Below are 18,768 nucleotides of genomic sequence, written 5' to 3' on the forward strand. Positions count from 1 at the left end.
TCGTACCACTTTCCCTACTTCCAAGCACAAGCAGACTTCACACTCGAACAAAAGAGAGAGAGAGGGAAAGAAAAAAACAACCATATCCCTTCCTTAAATCAGTTCAATCATATTAACCTATTCTTTGTGGAGGAGATAAGTGTGAGGACTCGTGCGAGCATGTATTTAGTTCCACATCGATTATTTGCTGGGTAGATTTTAGGTACTTATACACGATCAAGAAACCCAAATAATACCTTCCGGCTAGCCATTTTGGATAAAATCATGTGTTGTTACAATAAGATTCTTCTACTATAAGCATCCGTGCGGATGTGTATTTAGTCTCACGTTAATTATTCGTTGGATAGATTTTAGGTACCTGGATTGTTATAAATAGTATCAAAGCAGACTCAGCCTATAATCTATGTGAACTAGGGAACACTACAACACATATTCATTAGGGCTGAGCATAAGCCAATTATGGTGTTTGTGATTAGATTTGAACCTTTAGCCTGATGAGAACGTTGGATAAATCCTGGATACTTAAATAGGATCAAGTAATCCAAATAATATCTTTCGGCTAGCTATTTTGGTTGGGGCTTTGGGTTGTTTTCTCTCCTCTATCCGCAAAGCTCACGCAGCTGCTATATATATGGAAGCCTCGTACACAAATTATATAGATTAAAGGAAGTAGTTTCAGGCTAACAACTGAAACTAGAGGTCGTCGGAGATGGCGAGCATTCCGGAGGTGCCCCTGAGCTCGGGCTCCCGGCCCATCCCCCTCGTGGGCATGGGCACGGCGACCTACCCCTTTGCAACCGAGAACACGAAGCAGGCCATCCTCCACGCCATCGAACTCGGCTACCGCCACTTCGACACTGCCTCCGTCTACCGATCGGAGCAGCCTCTCGGAGAAGCCATTGCCGAAGCCTTGCAGCGTGGCCTCGTCAAGTCGCGAGCCGAGCTCTTCATCACCTCCAAGCTATGGTGCAGCGATGCACACCGTGAACACGTCCTCCCGGCCCTTCACAGGAGCCTCCAGTAAGGATACCACTCTTTTTTATCTGATTTTCTTTTCTTTTATATCACCAATTTGAGACAAATGCATCCCTGGCACTTGGAAATATTAGATAAGAGGGAGACATTCTATTTTACTTGCCACCAAGTTTCATCAATGTCGAATATCTTTTTAATTCAGTCAAATGAAAAGCGTGGGAGTTTCCACATTTTTTTCATAATATTATTAAGAAATCTTTCCAATATTTATATTTATTATTTTATAGTTTGATTCACTAATTTGCTTTGGATCATTTATGTTATATAGTTACTTATTTGTTTGTCTATTTATTTTGGAAAGCAATAGTATATGGACGAGTGCTTCTGTAATGGAATGAAGAGGAATATGTGATATGTTTATGTTGACATGCACAGATAAATATAGAAATTTGAGAAATAAGAAAATCAAGAAGATTTCAGGACTAACATGGAAAAACCCATTACATAATTTAAGCTAAATTAGTTTGGAATTTTAGTTCATTAATTATTTAAAGGCAATTGGCAATGAAATATTCTTTAAATATCGGCTCCAATTATATGATAGACTGTGCCATAGAGACTTGAACGCAACTGACTGCAATTATAATGAATAATTTGAAATTTTAAGGATTAGTAGACTAATTTAAAAATAAAGAAAATTAAGGAGAAATATGCAAAAAATTTAAAAAATCATGATGGGGTGTGCCAGCAATCATTTTACTGAAATAATGGAACAAATAATCAAGTGTATTTTTGGTTCGTGACCGAAATCGAAATTGAAATGGATTGGAATGGAAATCGAAATGGTCATATCTTCTGGTATACATCTTCCGGCATATTTGGCTCGTGATCGAAATTATAATTAGAATCGGAATGAAATTTGAATACTATGAAAGAGTAGGATTGGGTTTCGAAAGATTGGGGGTATTTCTATTTTCCTTCCCTTCAAAGAAACTACCCCCAACCAAATGGCTGGAATGAGAGTTACTTATTTCCATTCCTATTTCAGAGTCAACTCCCCCCAAACAAGCATGCCCTGGAAACCTGTCAAAATATGGAAACGAACATAATCCAAATGGAAGACAAGTGCTATCATTTTTGTTCTAGTAACTCATTTGATACCATTTTTTTTTTTTTTGAGAAAGAAGGGTCATCAAACCTATGAAATGCGGTGCAAAGCAAACATAGATGAATTAACTTATATATAGATGCTTAAAAGGCATTAAGACTATTGCAATGCTATGCCCACTGAACTCATTTGATACTTTTGTTCATTGTATAGAAATCTCCAACTAGATTACCTGGATCTCTATCTCATCCATTTCCCTATGAGCTTCAAGCCTGGGTTGTTAACAGTACCTGTGAATGAGGAAGACATCCTTCCCTTCGATTTGAAGTCTGTATGGGAGGCCATGGAAGAGTGCCAAAAGCTTGGTCTAGTGAGGTCGATTGGAGTTAGCAATTTCACAAGAAGGAAATTAGAGGAGCTGCTCAGGTTTGCTCTAATACCTCCAGCCGTGAACCAGGTTTGTTGCTTATTTATCTTATAATAGAAAGCATTCAGACTTTGTTTCCTAGATGGTTGTTGTAAGATAAGACTCATTTTCTAGGTGGAGATGAACCCAGTTTGGCAGCAGAAGAAGCTAAGGGAATTTTGCAAGGAGAAGGGTATACATGTGACTGCTTACTCTCCTATAGGAGGCCAAGACAGCCAAGGGAGTAGGAACCTGGTAATGGCTTCTGAGGTGCTCAAGGAGATAGCCAAAGCTAGAGGAAAGACTGTGGCACAGGTAGTTATTATAAGAATCAACTTCTCGATTTCCACTTATATCTTAAGTTAATTATTTTATTTTATTTTATTTATTATTATTATTATTTGGTGAGCAAGTTCTTGTTTTTATGAAATTTGATAGGAAAGGTATCACTGCTCATGATGACTATCTGTGGATGAATTACTTCAGGAAATTAGTTTCCTCATAATACAGTTCCTTTTCTTCTTCTTCTTCTTTTTGGAAGTAGAAGAGGAGGGCAGTGCCCACCCAAATGTTTTAAAGGAAAATATTTACAAAGGAAAGAAGAAGTTTTATAGAGGAACAGGAAAAGACTAAGGAAGGTTTGCTGCAAAAAAATTCCCAACAAATGATGAGCTTGTTGCACTTGAGGGTTATCTAAACAACTCCAGTCTCTGTAGAGATATAATGGTAAAATCACCATGGCATCTGCTGTGTTGTGCTATTTTTTGAAGGGAACTTATTCTCTGGCATCCAATGCCAATAACCAATAATGTTATGGGATTCAAGTTTTCATTCCTATTTTGGTTGTGCTACATTTTGAGAGCATAACAACATCATATAGGTTAATTCTTAGATTATAGTGTACACACATGATAGCTACTTTTATCGTTCTCTATTTTTTATGATTTGGATTTCTCTTCAGGTTTCCCTGAGATGGGTATATGAGCAAGGGGTGAGCATGGTAGTGAAAAGCTTTAACAAGGAAAGGCTGGAGGAGAACATCAAATTCTTTGATTGGAAACTAAGTGAGGAACAATGTCAAAAGATTTGTCAAATTCCACAATGCAAGAAAATTTCAGTGCAGGCTCTAGTCTCTTTCAAAGAGTCCAGCAAGTCTCACGACCTTTCAGATGTGGACATCATTGAGGAGGAATAGAACAAAGGTTCTGCAGTATTCCAGACCAATAAGATTGCATCCTAAGAATGTTCAAACAATTTCATCTATTAAAGCTTCATATTATAATTTCACTCATTGTCAAATATCCAAAAATTTAAATGCTCCATATCCAAAAATTACACTACTGAGATTTTGTTCCTATGCCTTAAAAGGGACAATCAATCTTTGAGCTGCCCAATTGGCTGACAACCATTGAACTTACAATCACTTAAACGATCATTGGGGCTTCAGTTGAAAAGATTGCGATGATTATAAGATCAATCTCTTAAACCGTTCCTGCTTTGCCTTGCCCACCACCCAATTCCTCAATTCAGATATCACTTTATGTTCCCTTTTTTTTTCTTGAAATGAGATGTTTCACACCCATGCAAGATGTATGATAAAAGGTAAGTAGATAACTATCAAAACACCTGCTTAAGATTGGCTTCAAACAACCCTACCATGTAGAGTTTTCCTTAAAAGGTCCATTTCGATTAAGGGATCACAGAATTATCCTTGTTATTCCACCAGTCAAAAATTTTTCCAAGCAGGGAGATGTTCAATCTCTCCCCCAGCCGAACTACATTATTCCGAGTTGCCTTGTTACTTGCTATTAAGGGATATGTCGAATGTTTTTGATTTCAGACACAACATGATTTTGAAAGAAGTTGGCTCATATGTAATCCTTGGCTTGCACATCAAAGAAGCTATAACCTAAACAAAAAGAAAAGAAAAATAAATCAAAATTTATGGAGAGAAAATCCAGAGCTCAGGAAAAGGAGTTGTGCCCACCATAATATGAATAGCATAGTAGCAACTCCATTAATCCAGTATGTGCTAACTTAAGCCAGGCTGACATGAAATTGATATGCAAAATGGAAAAATGAACTCATTAATCATTGTTTGGATGTCCAGCCATGTGTTCGCGTAAGGCGGATCTGTTCAAAGAATCACTCAAATTTAGTTGCACAGTTCGAAATGCAATTGGCACGCACATAGAAAAAGAATAAAAATTACCTGAGCAAATGCATAGATTGCACGCAGAATCCGAGCATAATCAGTGCCCAGCATTTGAATTACAATATCTGCCAGAAATGTCCCCCACATCCTGCATAAATTTCCATCAGAAAGTGGCAAATAACCCTCCAATAGAAGAATCAAATCATCTGATTTTATTGAGTCATGGTTATGGTTCACCTCAATTCACATCTAAGGATAAATTTCCAAGCCATGCCCCATAGGTTAGAACCATGAGTAAATTAATTAGTAAACACTGTTAAATAGAAAATAAACAGTATCCTAGAGGAAGGAATTGCAAATAGCTTTGATCCCTTCACATCCTACCTACACTAAAAGAGGCTCTCCTTCACATCCTACCTACACTAAGTGGGTAAAATGAACCCTATTCAGAGAAACCTAGAAATTCCAGATTCACTATGACAACTTACTCCACAAAGCAATATCTTTTTTGTCTTCAGTCTTGAAGACCATATCCATGCCATGGTGCAATGAAATGGAAAGTTTCACTTTGCAAGACTAGTATGATCAATTGCACATCCTCATGGTGCACTCTTTTCTTTCAAGCATTGCAGTGCCCCTTGCATTGGCTTCACACCTTCCTAATTATGGTATCCTGTGGCAGCATATGTTGCAAAATACAGTACGACCATTTGGAACTAACCCACATTTTTTCAAAAATTAATACTTTTGTTTGGAAACGCTATGCCCTATTAGAAACTATGCTCACCTTGTCTTTGGCCCACCTTCTATAGGGTTGTTAATCATCTAGATCAGTGACAGCACAGTCTTCAGTTTTCCTACTTTTTGCAAACCATGTCTGGCATACATTCAGTCATGAAGCACTGTCACCAAAAAACATAAAAACAAAAATGGCTTCAGCCTCTTCAACAAAGCCCATTCAGAGGACCACCTTGCACACTGAAGGAAAACAAGAGCACATCCGTGACATCCTTTCATGCAATTACAGATGTCAGCTACCATCTTCACATAGTGTTACCTAAAGGGGTAGATACTATATGCTGTCTTAGGTGATACAATGTACACATGCTTACAAAGTGAGAGCAAAACTGAAGACTAGTAGACTTTCAAGTTTCAACACATTTACACTTGAAGGTCCTAATATGCAAGGTGATCTTACACCTTACGATTGAAAATGATGCTTTAGAACAATAAAGCTATATCAGATTTAGATTATTAAGTGAACAGACCACAACTCTGCTGATAGAAAACCAATGCAAGAACAATATTCAAGAAAGTATTTATGAGATGGGGTTTTTATGTTGCCTGATGGGTTAAGAAGCCTTGAATTCCAATCAAAAGTAAAGCACAAATATGTCCCTCCCTTAATCAGTGAATTAAGAAAACTCTTTATAATAATGTAGTATAACACCAAAGATGGATAAATCCTTCGAATGGGCTCTGTATGTCACCTGATGGGCACCCTCAAGTGTTCAGAAGCCTCCAATTCAAATAAGCAGTAACAAACAATTACGTCCCTTAATCAGTAATTTAGAAAAGCTCTTAAAATAATGTAATAAAGAACCAAAGATGGATAAAACCTTCAACTAATATGCTACCATACGGAGTCACAACAGCCATTTAAATCTAGGGTCTTGTTGGGTTGAGACGGTAGAAGGGGAAAAAAAGATAAAGGTAGAATAACTTGTTATAGGATCATAGAGATTTAGTGGCTTAGATTTAGGGATTTTTGCAGCAAAGATGATGAAAACATCTCAAAGCAGAAAATAAATGGGATCAAAAAGTAGGATGAGAGGATAGATGTAAGAGACAAAACACCCCAGACTCACTCCTCAGCACCACAAACCCAACCTTGCATCACAGAGGAAACTCAATAAAAGGAAACTAATTCGTTCATCAGTTGTCATTTTAAGAATGTTTTGTGTGTAGCAAGTTTAATGTTCAAGTGATGAAACGAAATGTGACATTGAGTGCTCACCATCTGCAGCAAACATATAAACTTTCCCAACGAATGTGTTCGAAATTTTTTTAAAAAAAAAACAAACATTAAAGAACAAAACACATACAGTGGCCCAAGTAGCATCATAAAACTCTTAAGCCCAAGATATCGTGTTGCAGCACGAGCCAAGCCCTACACATGTTAAAAATAATGAAATAGCAGATTAGTATATTATCACCACACTAAAAATTGGGACAGCGTTCAGATTTGCATTCACATTTCCAATTCAATGCAAGCTGGCACGGAGAGAAATATTGTTTTAATGTGCAAGAGCCTCCCTCAAGAAAGAATAACCTGTTTTGCAGCAAGAGCAGCTGCTCTGGACTCCAGGCTGACAGCTGCCAATTGTCCACCCTGACAGCCACATGGAAGGAAACATGTTTGAGAAGGAAGACATTTACCGGAGTATAATCTGAAGATGTACTTGTTTGTCAGAATAAGTTGTGAAACCCCAGTTCTTATTCTAACACCAATTATGAAACCTCCAAAATACTCCTTTATGTCTAAGATTGATAGCATTATCACCTACCACACTAGGCACTACCAATTGATAATTGCAAGGTAATATTTTCCTGAATGATATTACTATAGACTTTCTAATGCAAAATATAGGAAGAAAAACAAACAAGCAAGCAAGCAACAAGTAGTAGGCAATGAAACTAGCAATATCCAGGTAATAGGACCATATCTGTCAGAATGTCATCACCCAAAATCTGGCACATTTCTTGCTGTGGTTATCCCAATGGTATAGAGAGAAATCAATAAAAGCCAGTAGCTTCAGTATATTCCATACATTTATTTGCCTGATTAATTTTATATAAGACATACAACTAAATGGAATAAGTAATTCATGTACCAAATTCTTTTCTAAATTTTACGTACCATTAGGAAAAAACAAATATTAACTGAGACTCATATAAACATCATGCAGTAGTACATGTATAGATTTCAATGAATTGTTCACCCAATTAATTGATCTATACTTATCAGAAAACTTTAGTATTTCCTAAGAGTTTTAGGATATGCAATCAGATAATGGAAGATCAAGTTACTAATCAGAATGGCATATCTAGTTACCGTCAGATCCATTGGGAAATTTTCCAATATGGTTTCAAAAGGAAAAATAAAGGACATGATTTAACATCAAGATGAATGTGTTTTTCTATTTACTATATATGTATCATAAGCTACCATATATGTTTTGTGTATGTACGTACGTATGTATCTAAGTGCAAGAAAAAGGTATCAAGGGATTATCAAGTTCATTTCAATCTCAAAGATGGAAAAATAACTGCATCTTACTAATTAAAAATAAACCAAAGATAAACCCATGACAGAATTTCGAAAAACTATTGGAAAAGAAAAGAAGGGGGGAAATACAAAGGTTCTCTCAAGTTGCTAATAGAATATTGATATCACATAATTTAACTCTGGAGTAGACATGTACATAGCATGCCCATATAATCTGGATATAAACACAAAACCGGTTTCACAAAAGGCAGCCCAAGATTTCAATGAGGTTAATTGTTACACAAATACAAACCTTGTCAACTACATGGTGCAGTATGTAAAAATATATCACAAACTGAGCTGATTGTCAGAGATATATCACAATTAATCAAGTTACATGGATTACTCTTATCCATTCTATGCTAAACATTAGCAAAGTCAAAGAAAAAACTCATTAACTGGAAAATAAGTTGTGTAATATTTTGCAAGCAGTATGCAATTTTATACCTGTTTTATAATCTCATGCTTTATCTCATAGTTTGCAGCCTCCAAAAGCATCTTTCCAGATAGTCTCTGTGCTGCCTATCATAAAAGGAAAAGAAAAGTAAAAAAAGGAGACACTGCAAGGAAAGGTAAGTCCACATGTCATGACATGCAAAAATGCCTTCATACCATTTCATAAATCTTTGTCGCAGTTAACATGCCACCACCCTATTGAGAGGTGAACAGATTTAGTAAGATAGCACTGTGATGATAGAACATAATTTGGCCGAAAACAAAGTTTCCAAAGAAGAGAATCCAAAGAAGAGAACCTTCAGAAATACTTGCTGGAGTTGTTTTGCCCCAAATCTCAATGCAGAAAAGGTGTGCACCTTCCACTGGCTGAGTCCAACTTCAAGACTTCCATGACCATTTGAAAGCCTGGTGCCATCCCATGGAAAAGAAATAGGGCCCATCTCATTGCTGATTTCAAAAACAAATGAAAAAATCAAAAAAAATTAAAGAAAGAAAGAATCTGACACCCACCCCAAAGAGGGGAGAGGAGAGACAAGGAATTTTTTTCCAACGGAAGTGCGCACTCATGTTTCTTTCAAAAAAGAAAACAAAAGAAAAGAAAAGCATGAAATAGTTAATATGGTTGCTTGTTACAACTTCATCTAGGCCAGATGTTAAGCATCTCCATCATGTATCATTGTATCAATTAGAAGTTTGGAGAATTTCATGATACTAACAGGGTTTTAAAACCTATTCCTAAGTGCACCACTCCTACCCACCAGGAGAATCAGTATGGTGCTCCTCTCACTCTTGTTCATGCACTATGTTGAACTCTGGGCAACCCAAAAAAAAAAAAAATCATGTTTCCCTCCATCAGATCTCATTCTTGCTCTCAATCCTAACTTCTAAATTATGATGTTAGCGATTCACATTGTATAAGAAGCTGGCACAGCTCTCTCTCAACATATCTAAATCTAATAAACATCAATGGAAGGAAATATTTGAGATCTATCATTCAAAATAATCATTACTTTCCTGTTTTATGTAAAGTTCCTGTACCAGAGAAAGTCATGATTTCCTCATGCAGGCTTTAGAAGGAAGGATCTTAATAGCTGCAGGGGAGACAGGTTATATTTACTTATCAAATGCCAGTTCACTAAGTTGACATGGAGATATGTTAAAGATAAGCTGAATACCAGCAGATTGCCTGGGTATTTATTGTCAATTTGGAGCGTTTGGAGAGGAAAAAGAAAAGAATGAGGAACAATCTCAGACTGGGCTGGGATATGTTGGTGATGGCAGATTGGTGGAGGATTTGGAAGGAGAGAGAGAGTCTCCAGGGCAATGCAAGCTTCAGCAGATGACATCATTAGGGAGGTTGATTTTTTTGGGGTGCAGTGGGCCCCGGTTGCTCCAAAAAAATATGAAAAACACAATTGTAATTTCATATCAGAGTGCTTCCACTGATGGCACTATTGTAATGGCTTCATTCATTTTCTCGTGAAATGAATAGATGATAATTCCCATCCTTTTCTCTTGAAAAAAAAAAAATCCTCATTTCCTTTTTTTCTAAATCAGACTATCAATTGATAATATTGTAAGATCAAGCTATCAGACAACATTTTTCTGGTACATCAAAATATCTCAAGTATCTCCTAAACAGAAGAAACAATATATTTATTTTTGGCAGATAATAGATGATAAATGCATATCCATCTACATGGTTGAAAGTTATCTTTCTAAATCCTTGAATTACACTAAAAATCAAATTATTATATTCATTGAAGCCAATGTAACCATAGCTGAGAGCACTTAAAACATCCATTTCATTTATAGCAATTTCATTCATGTTGATTACAACAATAATATCATGCTAAATTGCATAGGTAAGGCATTTCTTATTCAATTAGATCCACTCACCCATCTTAAGGAGGTAGAGTTATTATAACTAACATACATGTGTAGCATATATACATACAGATAGCCATCTTTAACATCAGCATATCTCACTTGCTAGTTATGTACCACAACTTCTACCTTTGTAAAGTGACCTATACATCTCTGTTCTTTTTATTGAAATACAGTGGGCACGCCACCTGTGTTTGAAACATCTACCATCACATGCATTAATGAGCAGGCTGCCTACCATCAGGCCCAGCACCTATTGACCAACCCGTATCTCTTTGTTTAAATCCACGCATAGGACACTAATATATTGAACAGGTGACACATCCGTAGTTCACTGTACCAAAACTTTACAATTATATGTTACCAAAGTCCAAAAGAACCTAAGAAGGTAAGTTCTAGTTGTACGGATTTAATCTACATAACAAATTAGGTAGAGGTCTCACTACAACCAACAAGCCTGCAATTTTCAAAGACTTTGATGGAACCATGGTATGTTGTACCATACCATACTGGGCATACCAGTCCGGTACCGATGGCGTACCGACACTTGGTACCGGTGGCGTACCAACACTCGGTACGCAAGTACCGACACTATGATAGTGCGGCACCGGTACGGGGTCTGGTACCGATACGGTGAACCTTGGATGGAACAAACCTTGATCCACAAAGCTTTTATATAATCTTATTCAAAAACTCAATCCTTTTTTTATTCTCTTTGTTGACCAGCACAATTTGAGTAGATACTTACCTGGGCCTCCTCAAAGTCTATTCCATATGCCTCCATATTCTCATTTTCAAAGTTTATCCTGTTCTCATTGTTCAACCTCCTGACCTCCATAAATTTGATGGCCTTTGTATCCTAAAGTTATATGTTAGTAATTAAGACATTTAACAACATTATAACACCCTAAAAGCACCTCTCAACTTTATCGTCCCTTCTTTTTTTATAGCAGATACATTATAGTGTGATGGTCATTTTGAACTTAACATATTGTTAGGCCTCATCTCTATATACCTTGCCACAAAAATTATAATCCATTATTAAGTTTACGTCACTAATGCTTACACCCTCATCCTCCAAATTGAAGAATATGGTGTTGAAGAATTAAGTCATGACTGCATAAGCAGCCAGGTAGGTTCCTTAGGCAACAAACTAGTGCACTCGTGTTGGCAGCTAACTTGTACCATGAGCCAGAAGTATACATGCAGTTATCACTTTAAGGTTGTGTTTGATTCCTAAGTAACCACCATATTTGAATATCTTTTCAAATAGGTACTTATTCCCCCGGAAAAAGAAAAAAAGTTTTAGCCAGGTTAAAACTGAACTAATCATAAGGTGCTTTTCAGTTTTTCTAACGTCCCAGAAATGCCCCTCATTATTGGGGCTTTATTCAAAAGCCAAAAAAGGTTGTTTGTCTGAATAAACCTGAATAAAGCTGAAAAAAGTGTATTTTATTCAGGTTTATTCATGTTTATTTGGGAACCAAACAAAGCCTAAGATATCATCTCATGTATATCATGGGTACAGTGGATATGGTGGATTAAGGATTTATATCACCTAGATGAGATTTAGTAGGCTAGCACCCAAGATAAAAAAGGATGAAGAGGTGCAGATTGAGAATTCCCATAGGATTTTGAAGCTTGTAGTTCAAGGGCAAACAACATGCAAGATTTCAAGAGCAATAAGACATGTTGCTACGCCAATGATGTAATAGTAAGCAAAATAAAGTGATTGCATGATGTCGACATGATTTTATGACTGCAAAGGTAATTTATTTGTAGTATGGTGATCCAGGATAACTTCACGTAGCGAATTTATGTCATGGTCTCTGCATCAAATAGTCCTTGTCACAAGTCACATATGCAATAATTTCTAGGTTAAAGTATCAGTTTATTGCCAGAACATATTAAACTTGAATAATTAGCTCAAATGGCATTTCATCTTCCATTGAGGTGGAAAGATGCCACAGATGAATTTGTTTATCTCTTTTTCCTTTGCTGACCTTTTATATTGCTGGCAGGCAAAGTTCATAAAAGTTACCTTGAATATTCATTCAACATGTGAAGAAAAATTTCAACTTCAAGGTCTTCCGTTGACAATTTTTTCGAACATGGAATACCCAGTTTTCTTCTCAGACCAAGTAAGACATTTCTGTAAGATGGTCTCCAACCCCTTGTAACAATAGACATAAAAAAGTTAGACATTAAGGCACATTACAGGAAACAAAAATCAAATTTGTTTATATTTTTTGTTAAAAAAAGGAAAGAGAATTGGAAAAACCCTTTACCATATATAAGAAATCGAGGGCAATAATGCTGATAACATTGTATAGACTAAGTTCACCAAAAGAAGAAAATAGGAGAACACAGTTTGAATTGACTAAAAGTTCTCAAGCACATAAATTCGAAATCTAAGCAACTTCACTGACCGCAGAGTTGAACGGGCATCTGCTGCAAGGTACAAGAACCTTGACTCCAAATGTGCTATAAAATCTTCTCGTTCCTCAATAGCCTCTCCATCCATAACACAATCAGCATCCCGTCTGTTTGTTATTGATTTAAGCAAAGGACTGAAGTAGCTGCACCAAACACAATTCAATCTGAATCAGAATACAAATAAGGATGTTCCAGTTGAATACTTTATGGGCCAAAGAACGGAAAGTAGTTACAGTGAACAAAATAAATATATATTTGGTTATATGCACATGATTGCCTTTTTTATCTTTCTTTTTTCAGGATTAGCAAACTTAGGATTAGAAAACTTCATGAAACCAACAAGATCAAACTTACATGGCTTCAACTATCCATAAGATTGAGAAGATTATATGCGAAACACTCACCTTCATTACCATCTTTATAATGCTATCATGATAGTTTCTAGAACTCCCATGATTCTATTTGTGAGGTGGAGATAATTGCTTTAGGAAACATTGACAACAAAGTGAAGACAAGTCTTAAAAAAAGGAGGGGGGGTGGGAACTGTAATATCATTCTTATGGAAACAGGGGAACATCAGTTTTCAAGATTGCCTATACCAAGATCCGCCGTACCGGTACCGGTCGGCGTACCGGTGGCGACCCGGACCGATACGTACCGGTCCCATACCGGTTCTCCAACAATAAGCTACCGGTACTGGATTCCACGTTGATCCGGTACCGGTCCCCGGCCGGACCCGTACAAACCGGCCCGTACCAACCGATACGGACCGGTACGGCAGACCATGGCCTATACTATTTTACTCCATTAAGGTTTGAACCTGTCAAGATGTCATTGAAGTTCGGTTCAATGAAGCATCTAGATAACCTTTTTGCAGATAAATGGGTGTCAGCTTCTTTTCAGCAGCCAAAGATGCCCTTGAAGTTATTTGAACCTCACACCAATGCAGTTCTTGCAAAGATGAGACAATGACAGAGGATTTGCATAGCCAACACTAAGTAGATGGATAAGGCCTCTAGGTTGGATTTGTTGGATTTCAGGCCAATAGGAGTCCGTGTGGAAACGGAAATAGGGTTTTGCCTTTCACTTAAAAGTAAAAGTGTTGCATTCTTCCCCTCTGTTCTTTTTTTCCTTATCAATACCTTTTCCCCTATTTTAAAGCAAGTGAATTTTCATGGTTACTCTAGCTTACTTGGTCTTCTCACGCACCATGCATGTGGCATCCGCTTTCCTTCACCTGTTCAGATTTGCTTGCTCGATGCCCGGTAGGTCCACAATAACAACTCTAATCTTTGGTATAATTCTCATTGTGAAAAATGGGGGAAAAGTAAGTTTATGCAGGAAATTAATCAATTAAGGCTTTAGAATTGTTGAATACATATCTTTGTTCACATAAAGTTTTGAAATTTATGTTGATGAATTTTATCAAATGTTTCTTTTTATTTATACTAAAGAGTTTCGCTCAAGATAGGAGGAACCGGTACCAAGTACCGTACCGGTTATCCGACAGGACGACTCAGTACGGGCCGTGCCGGGCCTATACCAAGAGAGGGCACGACACTGTGGGAGAGAGAAAAAGAGAAAGAGATAGCGAGCGGGAGAGGGAGGGCCGGAGGAGGGTGGCGGACGCCGGCAGAGGGCCGACGAAGGCTGCAGCAGGTGCCAATTTCACTTAACAAATGCAAAAAATTTTAGCCATGGCCGGACCCTTATTTCATTCGAAATAGAAGAACCGACCGCAGCCTCGCCTGCCGTAGCCTCCACCAGCCCCCGCGGCTTCCGCCGGCCCTCCGTTGGCGTCCCTCCCCCACTCGCTCTCTCTTTTCTTCTCCTTCTCCAGCTCCAGCAACGGATCTCGTTTTCATTGTTGGAACCATATTGGTGAGCCACCAATACGGCTTGGATCGGCCGGAATCATCCAATTCGGGATAGTTCCGCCAACCTTAGTTTCGCTAATATTATTTTTGTTTATACTATTTTATAATTATAATGAAGAATAAAATTTATCTAGAATTTTGTTATTCATTCATAAGTTGATTATTTTGGCCTCCCTTGAAAAAAATGTCTTTATCCCTATGAATAAGTCAACGGCATCGACTTCATAGCGGAGAGGGGCATCTTCGCTAATGTCAGGAAGTCTGTGACTTGTGAACGTCAAAAAAGAAAAGCTGACATCAAGGGTGGTGATTTCAATGTGAGTGGTGGCACAAGCATCAAAACTGGCCATAAAACTAGTCAACCTGGATCTTGGGAGTCACAGCAAAACCTGACAGCATAGGGTATTATGACATTATAATGTAGCTAGAAAATTGTCTCATTAACATGAAGTCAAGCTATGTCAAACCCTCCAACTACCAATATGAGACCATCAAGCTGAAGATACCTAGCATCCCCATGTCACCCTCCTCTTTCAGGGCCTACACTAATGCCAAGACAAACCTGCACTTCATTAAATCTGCTTTGGATTTCAGTTGCATTCACCATCAAGATACAAATCCAACCTCATTCTCCTCAACACAGTTGCCTAAGCTCCTCAACCACTTCTCTTTCCAACCTAATTTTATGGAAGCAAGGTAAGGAATAAGACTATTTACAAGTGCTTCCTCCCCATATGTACATGTTCACATAGACACATACAAGCGCTTTCTCCATGTGCTCTCTTTCTCCATTTCCCTTTGTTTCTCCCTCTTATCTCAATGAATACTCTCTCTCCCAAACACAAAATCTATGAGCTTTCAATCAATTCCATGTCTTAGGTTAGGCTCTTAGTAGGCGAAATCTTTTTACCTATGATAACGCACCCACATCGGAATCTTTCCAAAATTTCAAACCCACACCAGTCCAAAGTGCTTTCTTACTAAAAGTGTCTCTAAAATATTCTCTTCCCCGAACCCACAACAACTCACTATTTTGGCAACTAAAGTTAGACTTGATTATTTTATTTTAATATAATACCATAACATACTATAAATATTTGTTCCAAATACAATGACTATTTTAATTATTTTTAACTATCTGTGAGTGTTGACAAGAAAGCTATTTAATGAATTGGGTCAAACGCTAGTTATTGGGACTCTCACTTGGTGATTAAACATAAAAGCCATCATCAGGCGAGAGCATAAACACTTATTAAAACAAGTTGAAATAGAATGAACTCTAGAGCCCTTTGAAATCTTCATTGAAGATTGATAGCCACCAAGGGCACAGACCCAAGTCTAGAATCATTCTTCGCATAAATGCATGTATGTATATAACATATATCCCTGGTCAAATTGAGGGGAGAAACAGCAAGTATAAAAAATCAAAGAATTCTACAGATAGAAATCATTGATTCAATACTTCGTGAAAGAATCAAATTCTTAGCAATTGCAACATTAGGCAAGAAAGAATGTATGATAAGGAAAATCCACCTTATGCATTGCACAATGTAAGCTCATGCATAAATACCTGGGAGTATGGAAACAAAGTGCTAAGAAGGCTAATCAGCATTCATCTCTCAACAAAGTTCAGAAAGGAACCTTCTTTACTAATCCAACGATAATTATTGATACATATTATCAAATAGAATATGCAATTCAGACCATTCTATTAACCCTATAAATGAATATGAGGACAACCCAGAATAGAATATTCTCAGCTAAAGATAAATTTCCCTAACCAAGCTAAAAGGATTCAACCCAATACAAGTCTTCATTTTGAGGTTCTCAGTACCTCATCCAACCTGGTAAAGTAGCTGGTTATCGAGCATGGCAAAAATATAATGAAAAGCTTGAGCTCTTCCAAAAGAGGTTCCAGATAAAGACTGATAGAATAAATTCCTGAAAGGTAAGGGAACAGTATGGTAAAGGGAAACAGTTACCTTGGCCCAAAGAGAATGTTTTCCAGCTCATACAGTTCATCATCGGTAGCCAGTTCAAGCACTGACCTCAGCTCAGGGTCGAATACCTCTGCCGATTAAAAAGGAAACGAAATAACCATAAAAACACGCAGGATTAATTGCCGTTAGTCTTTATCCATCTCAAATACCCTTCCTAAAAGAAAAAGAAAAAAAACGAATTTCTATTCAGAAAAACGCTCATCACCTTCTCTTCGGGCCGAAATCGCCGCCTGAGGAGGACGAAATCGAACAGTCCGACGCCCCGATGAGAGAAGAATCCACTGATTCCCCGCGACCTGGAGCTAGGGTGTAAGCACATTGGGCGAGATAGAGGTCTCAGAGGATTCGATTCGCTCTTCGAAGCTCCAAAAAGAAGACATTTTTAGAAGAGAATAGAAGGTGGAGAGGGACTAACCCAAGAAGAAGAGGAAGACGAATAGGGGAAGACTCGCGGGTGGTGGCGTATGGTGTTGAGAGCAGGGGAGGCGGACAAGGAGATGGGATGGCGGGTGACGGCACCCATCGATCCACCGCCGCTCAGCACGGCTGGGGCTCAGGGCGAGGCGGTGGCCGGATTCATGCGATGGACGTGAGGAAGCTAGACCACTAGAACCTATGGTCTCTGTCCACTTTGGGAAAGATTCGTTGTCATCTTCACTAGATTGGCAGATTGTGCGCTTCTTCTTCTTCTTCTTCCACTTCTTCTCCTTTTCTCTTTTTTTTTTCTTTTTTTTTTTTCTTTCTTTCTTCTTCTTTTTTTCTCCCTTTTTTTCTATTCTTTTTTTCCTTTTTTTTTTTTTTTTTTTTTTGGGCTAAGGTGGACGAGTCAAACTATACGAGCATGAACACGTCCAATAAAATTAGAAAATAGAATATGACAAAATGCTCTAGACAAACCCTCTTCCCGGATCCACAGGATGCCACCAAAGTGATTGGCAGCATTAGCGGCCACCCAGTCCGTAGCACTGTTGACCTCCCTAAAAACGTGCTTGGCCTAAAAAGTCATCCTGTCCCCGTCCATCGACCAAATATCCCAAAGCAGGGGTGGTTCCCACCCAGGCCACTTGGGTCTTCTGGATCCAACCTATCACTATGACTGAATCACCCTCCATGATGATAGAGTTGGCTTGCAACACCCATCGAGTATAGAGAATGCCCACCCAAGCCGCTCGCAGCTCAGCTCCGAAAACAATGGTGTCTGAAAGCTGACAGCCACCAGCCGCCCGCCACTCTCAAGTGCAAGTCCCTAATAACGAAATATGCGTCCCTTTTGTGCCCTCCATCCAGTACTGACCCCGTCGAAGTTGACCTTAAGCAAACTTGGAAGTAGAGGCTTCCAGGTGAAGAACACCGTCCATAGCGCTAACTGAGCATAAGGAGAGTCCCAAATATTCCGAGCTATCAAAGGCCCGCCTACACGAGTATCCCGAAAAAGTTCCGCTGCCTGTGCTCAGCTTTGCTCCATCGCGAACTGTGGAGGCAGACTATGCTTTGATTTGAATTCTTCCGCAACGGGTCTCTTTTCAGCGTTCAATTATAAATCAGAATTGGTGATGGACTTTCATTGAGGCGAAAAAATTAGCATAGATTAACCACAAATCAGCACAAAGTTCAAACGGATTCCTAGGTTATCTTTATGTTGATATAGAGATGCAGTTTAGTTGGATTTATGATTTGGGATTTTTTAACATTATCATAGGTATTTTATGGGCAACATTGACAACTGGATGGCATCTAGATCCTGGTGTATCTCGAATGAATCTTGGCTAAGATGGAAGGTTGAAAAAGAAAAATTAGGAAGGCCTAATTGTTTGGGATTGGTTGATATGATGAAACCTAAATTAATTATAGTTTTATGTCATTGGTTTGAATACTTGTGAATTAAAAAAATCTACTGCTGAAATCTTGGATGTTATATCGACTATGATTGTAAGACTGAAAATCTATATAACTTATATTGATAATTTCTCATTATGCCGGGTACGAAAAAAAGAAGTTACTCATTATGCTTGCTTACACCACATTGATACAACATCGATATACATTATGCCTAACGAAAGTCAGAGCAGGATCTAACCCAAGTCTTGTGCATCGGCATAAAAAATTTTACTAGCTCAAGTAGATAGTACCCTCCAATTAC

At 38.1% G+C, this 18,768-nt stretch overlaps 2 protein-coding genes across 8 annotated transcripts; one reads left to right on the forward strand and one right to left on the reverse strand.

The window, feature by feature from the left end:
* Nucleotides 1-654: 654 nt before the first annotated feature.
* Nucleotides 655-3,774, forward strand: LOC103706830 ((1S)-1,7-diacetoxy-luvungin A aldo-keto reductase-like). The gene is made up of 4 exons (XM_008791076.5): nucleotides 655-1,020; nucleotides 2,297-2,540; nucleotides 2,625-2,804; nucleotides 3,451-3,774. The coding sequence occupies exons 1-4, from the start codon at nucleotides 710-712 to the stop codon at nucleotides 3,682-3,684; spliced, it is 969 nt and encodes a 322-aa protein (XP_008789298.2). The 5' UTR covers nucleotides 655-709; the 3' UTR covers nucleotides 3,685-3,774.
* Nucleotides 3,775-4,154: 380 nt separating this feature from the next.
* LOC103706782 (uncharacterized) lies at nucleotides 4,155-17,320 on the reverse strand. 7 transcript variants are annotated; one of them, XR_016398966.1, is made up of 13 exons: nucleotides 17,044-17,312; nucleotides 16,834-16,930; nucleotides 16,611-16,698; nucleotides 12,745-12,894; nucleotides 12,357-12,488; nucleotides 8,725-8,833; nucleotides 8,585-8,623; nucleotides 8,420-8,494; nucleotides 6,977-7,036; nucleotides 6,750-6,814; nucleotides 4,702-4,792; nucleotides 4,477-4,622; nucleotides 4,155-4,398 (listed from the first exon to the last, which is right to left on the reverse strand). XR_016398966.1 is itself a non-coding variant. In XM_008791006.5 (12 exons), exons 1-12 carry the CDS (start codon nucleotides 17,149-17,151, stop codon nucleotides 4,581-4,583), a joined length of 1,098 nt encoding a protein of 365 aa, XP_008789228.2. In that variant the 5' UTR covers nucleotides 17,152-17,312; the 3' UTR covers nucleotides 4,454-4,580. The 7 variants fall into 7 exon arrangements, 1 of the variants encoding a protein (XP_008789228.2); XR_604022.5 differs by having other exon boundaries at nucleotides 8,725-8,875; XR_604023.5 differs by having other exon boundaries at nucleotides 8,725-8,875; nucleotides 16,834-16,924; nucleotides 17,044-17,306.
* Between the last annotated feature and the right edge of the window lie 1,448 nt (nucleotides 17,321-18,768).

Source organism: Phoenix dactylifera, chromosome 18 (assembly GCF_051530095.1).
Source record: "Phoenix dactylifera cultivar Ajwa chromosome 18, Ajwa_hap1_PhDact_Kaust_v1.1, whole genome shotgun sequence".
NCBI lineage: Eukaryota > Viridiplantae > Streptophyta > Magnoliopsida > Arecales > Arecaceae > Phoenix > Phoenix dactylifera.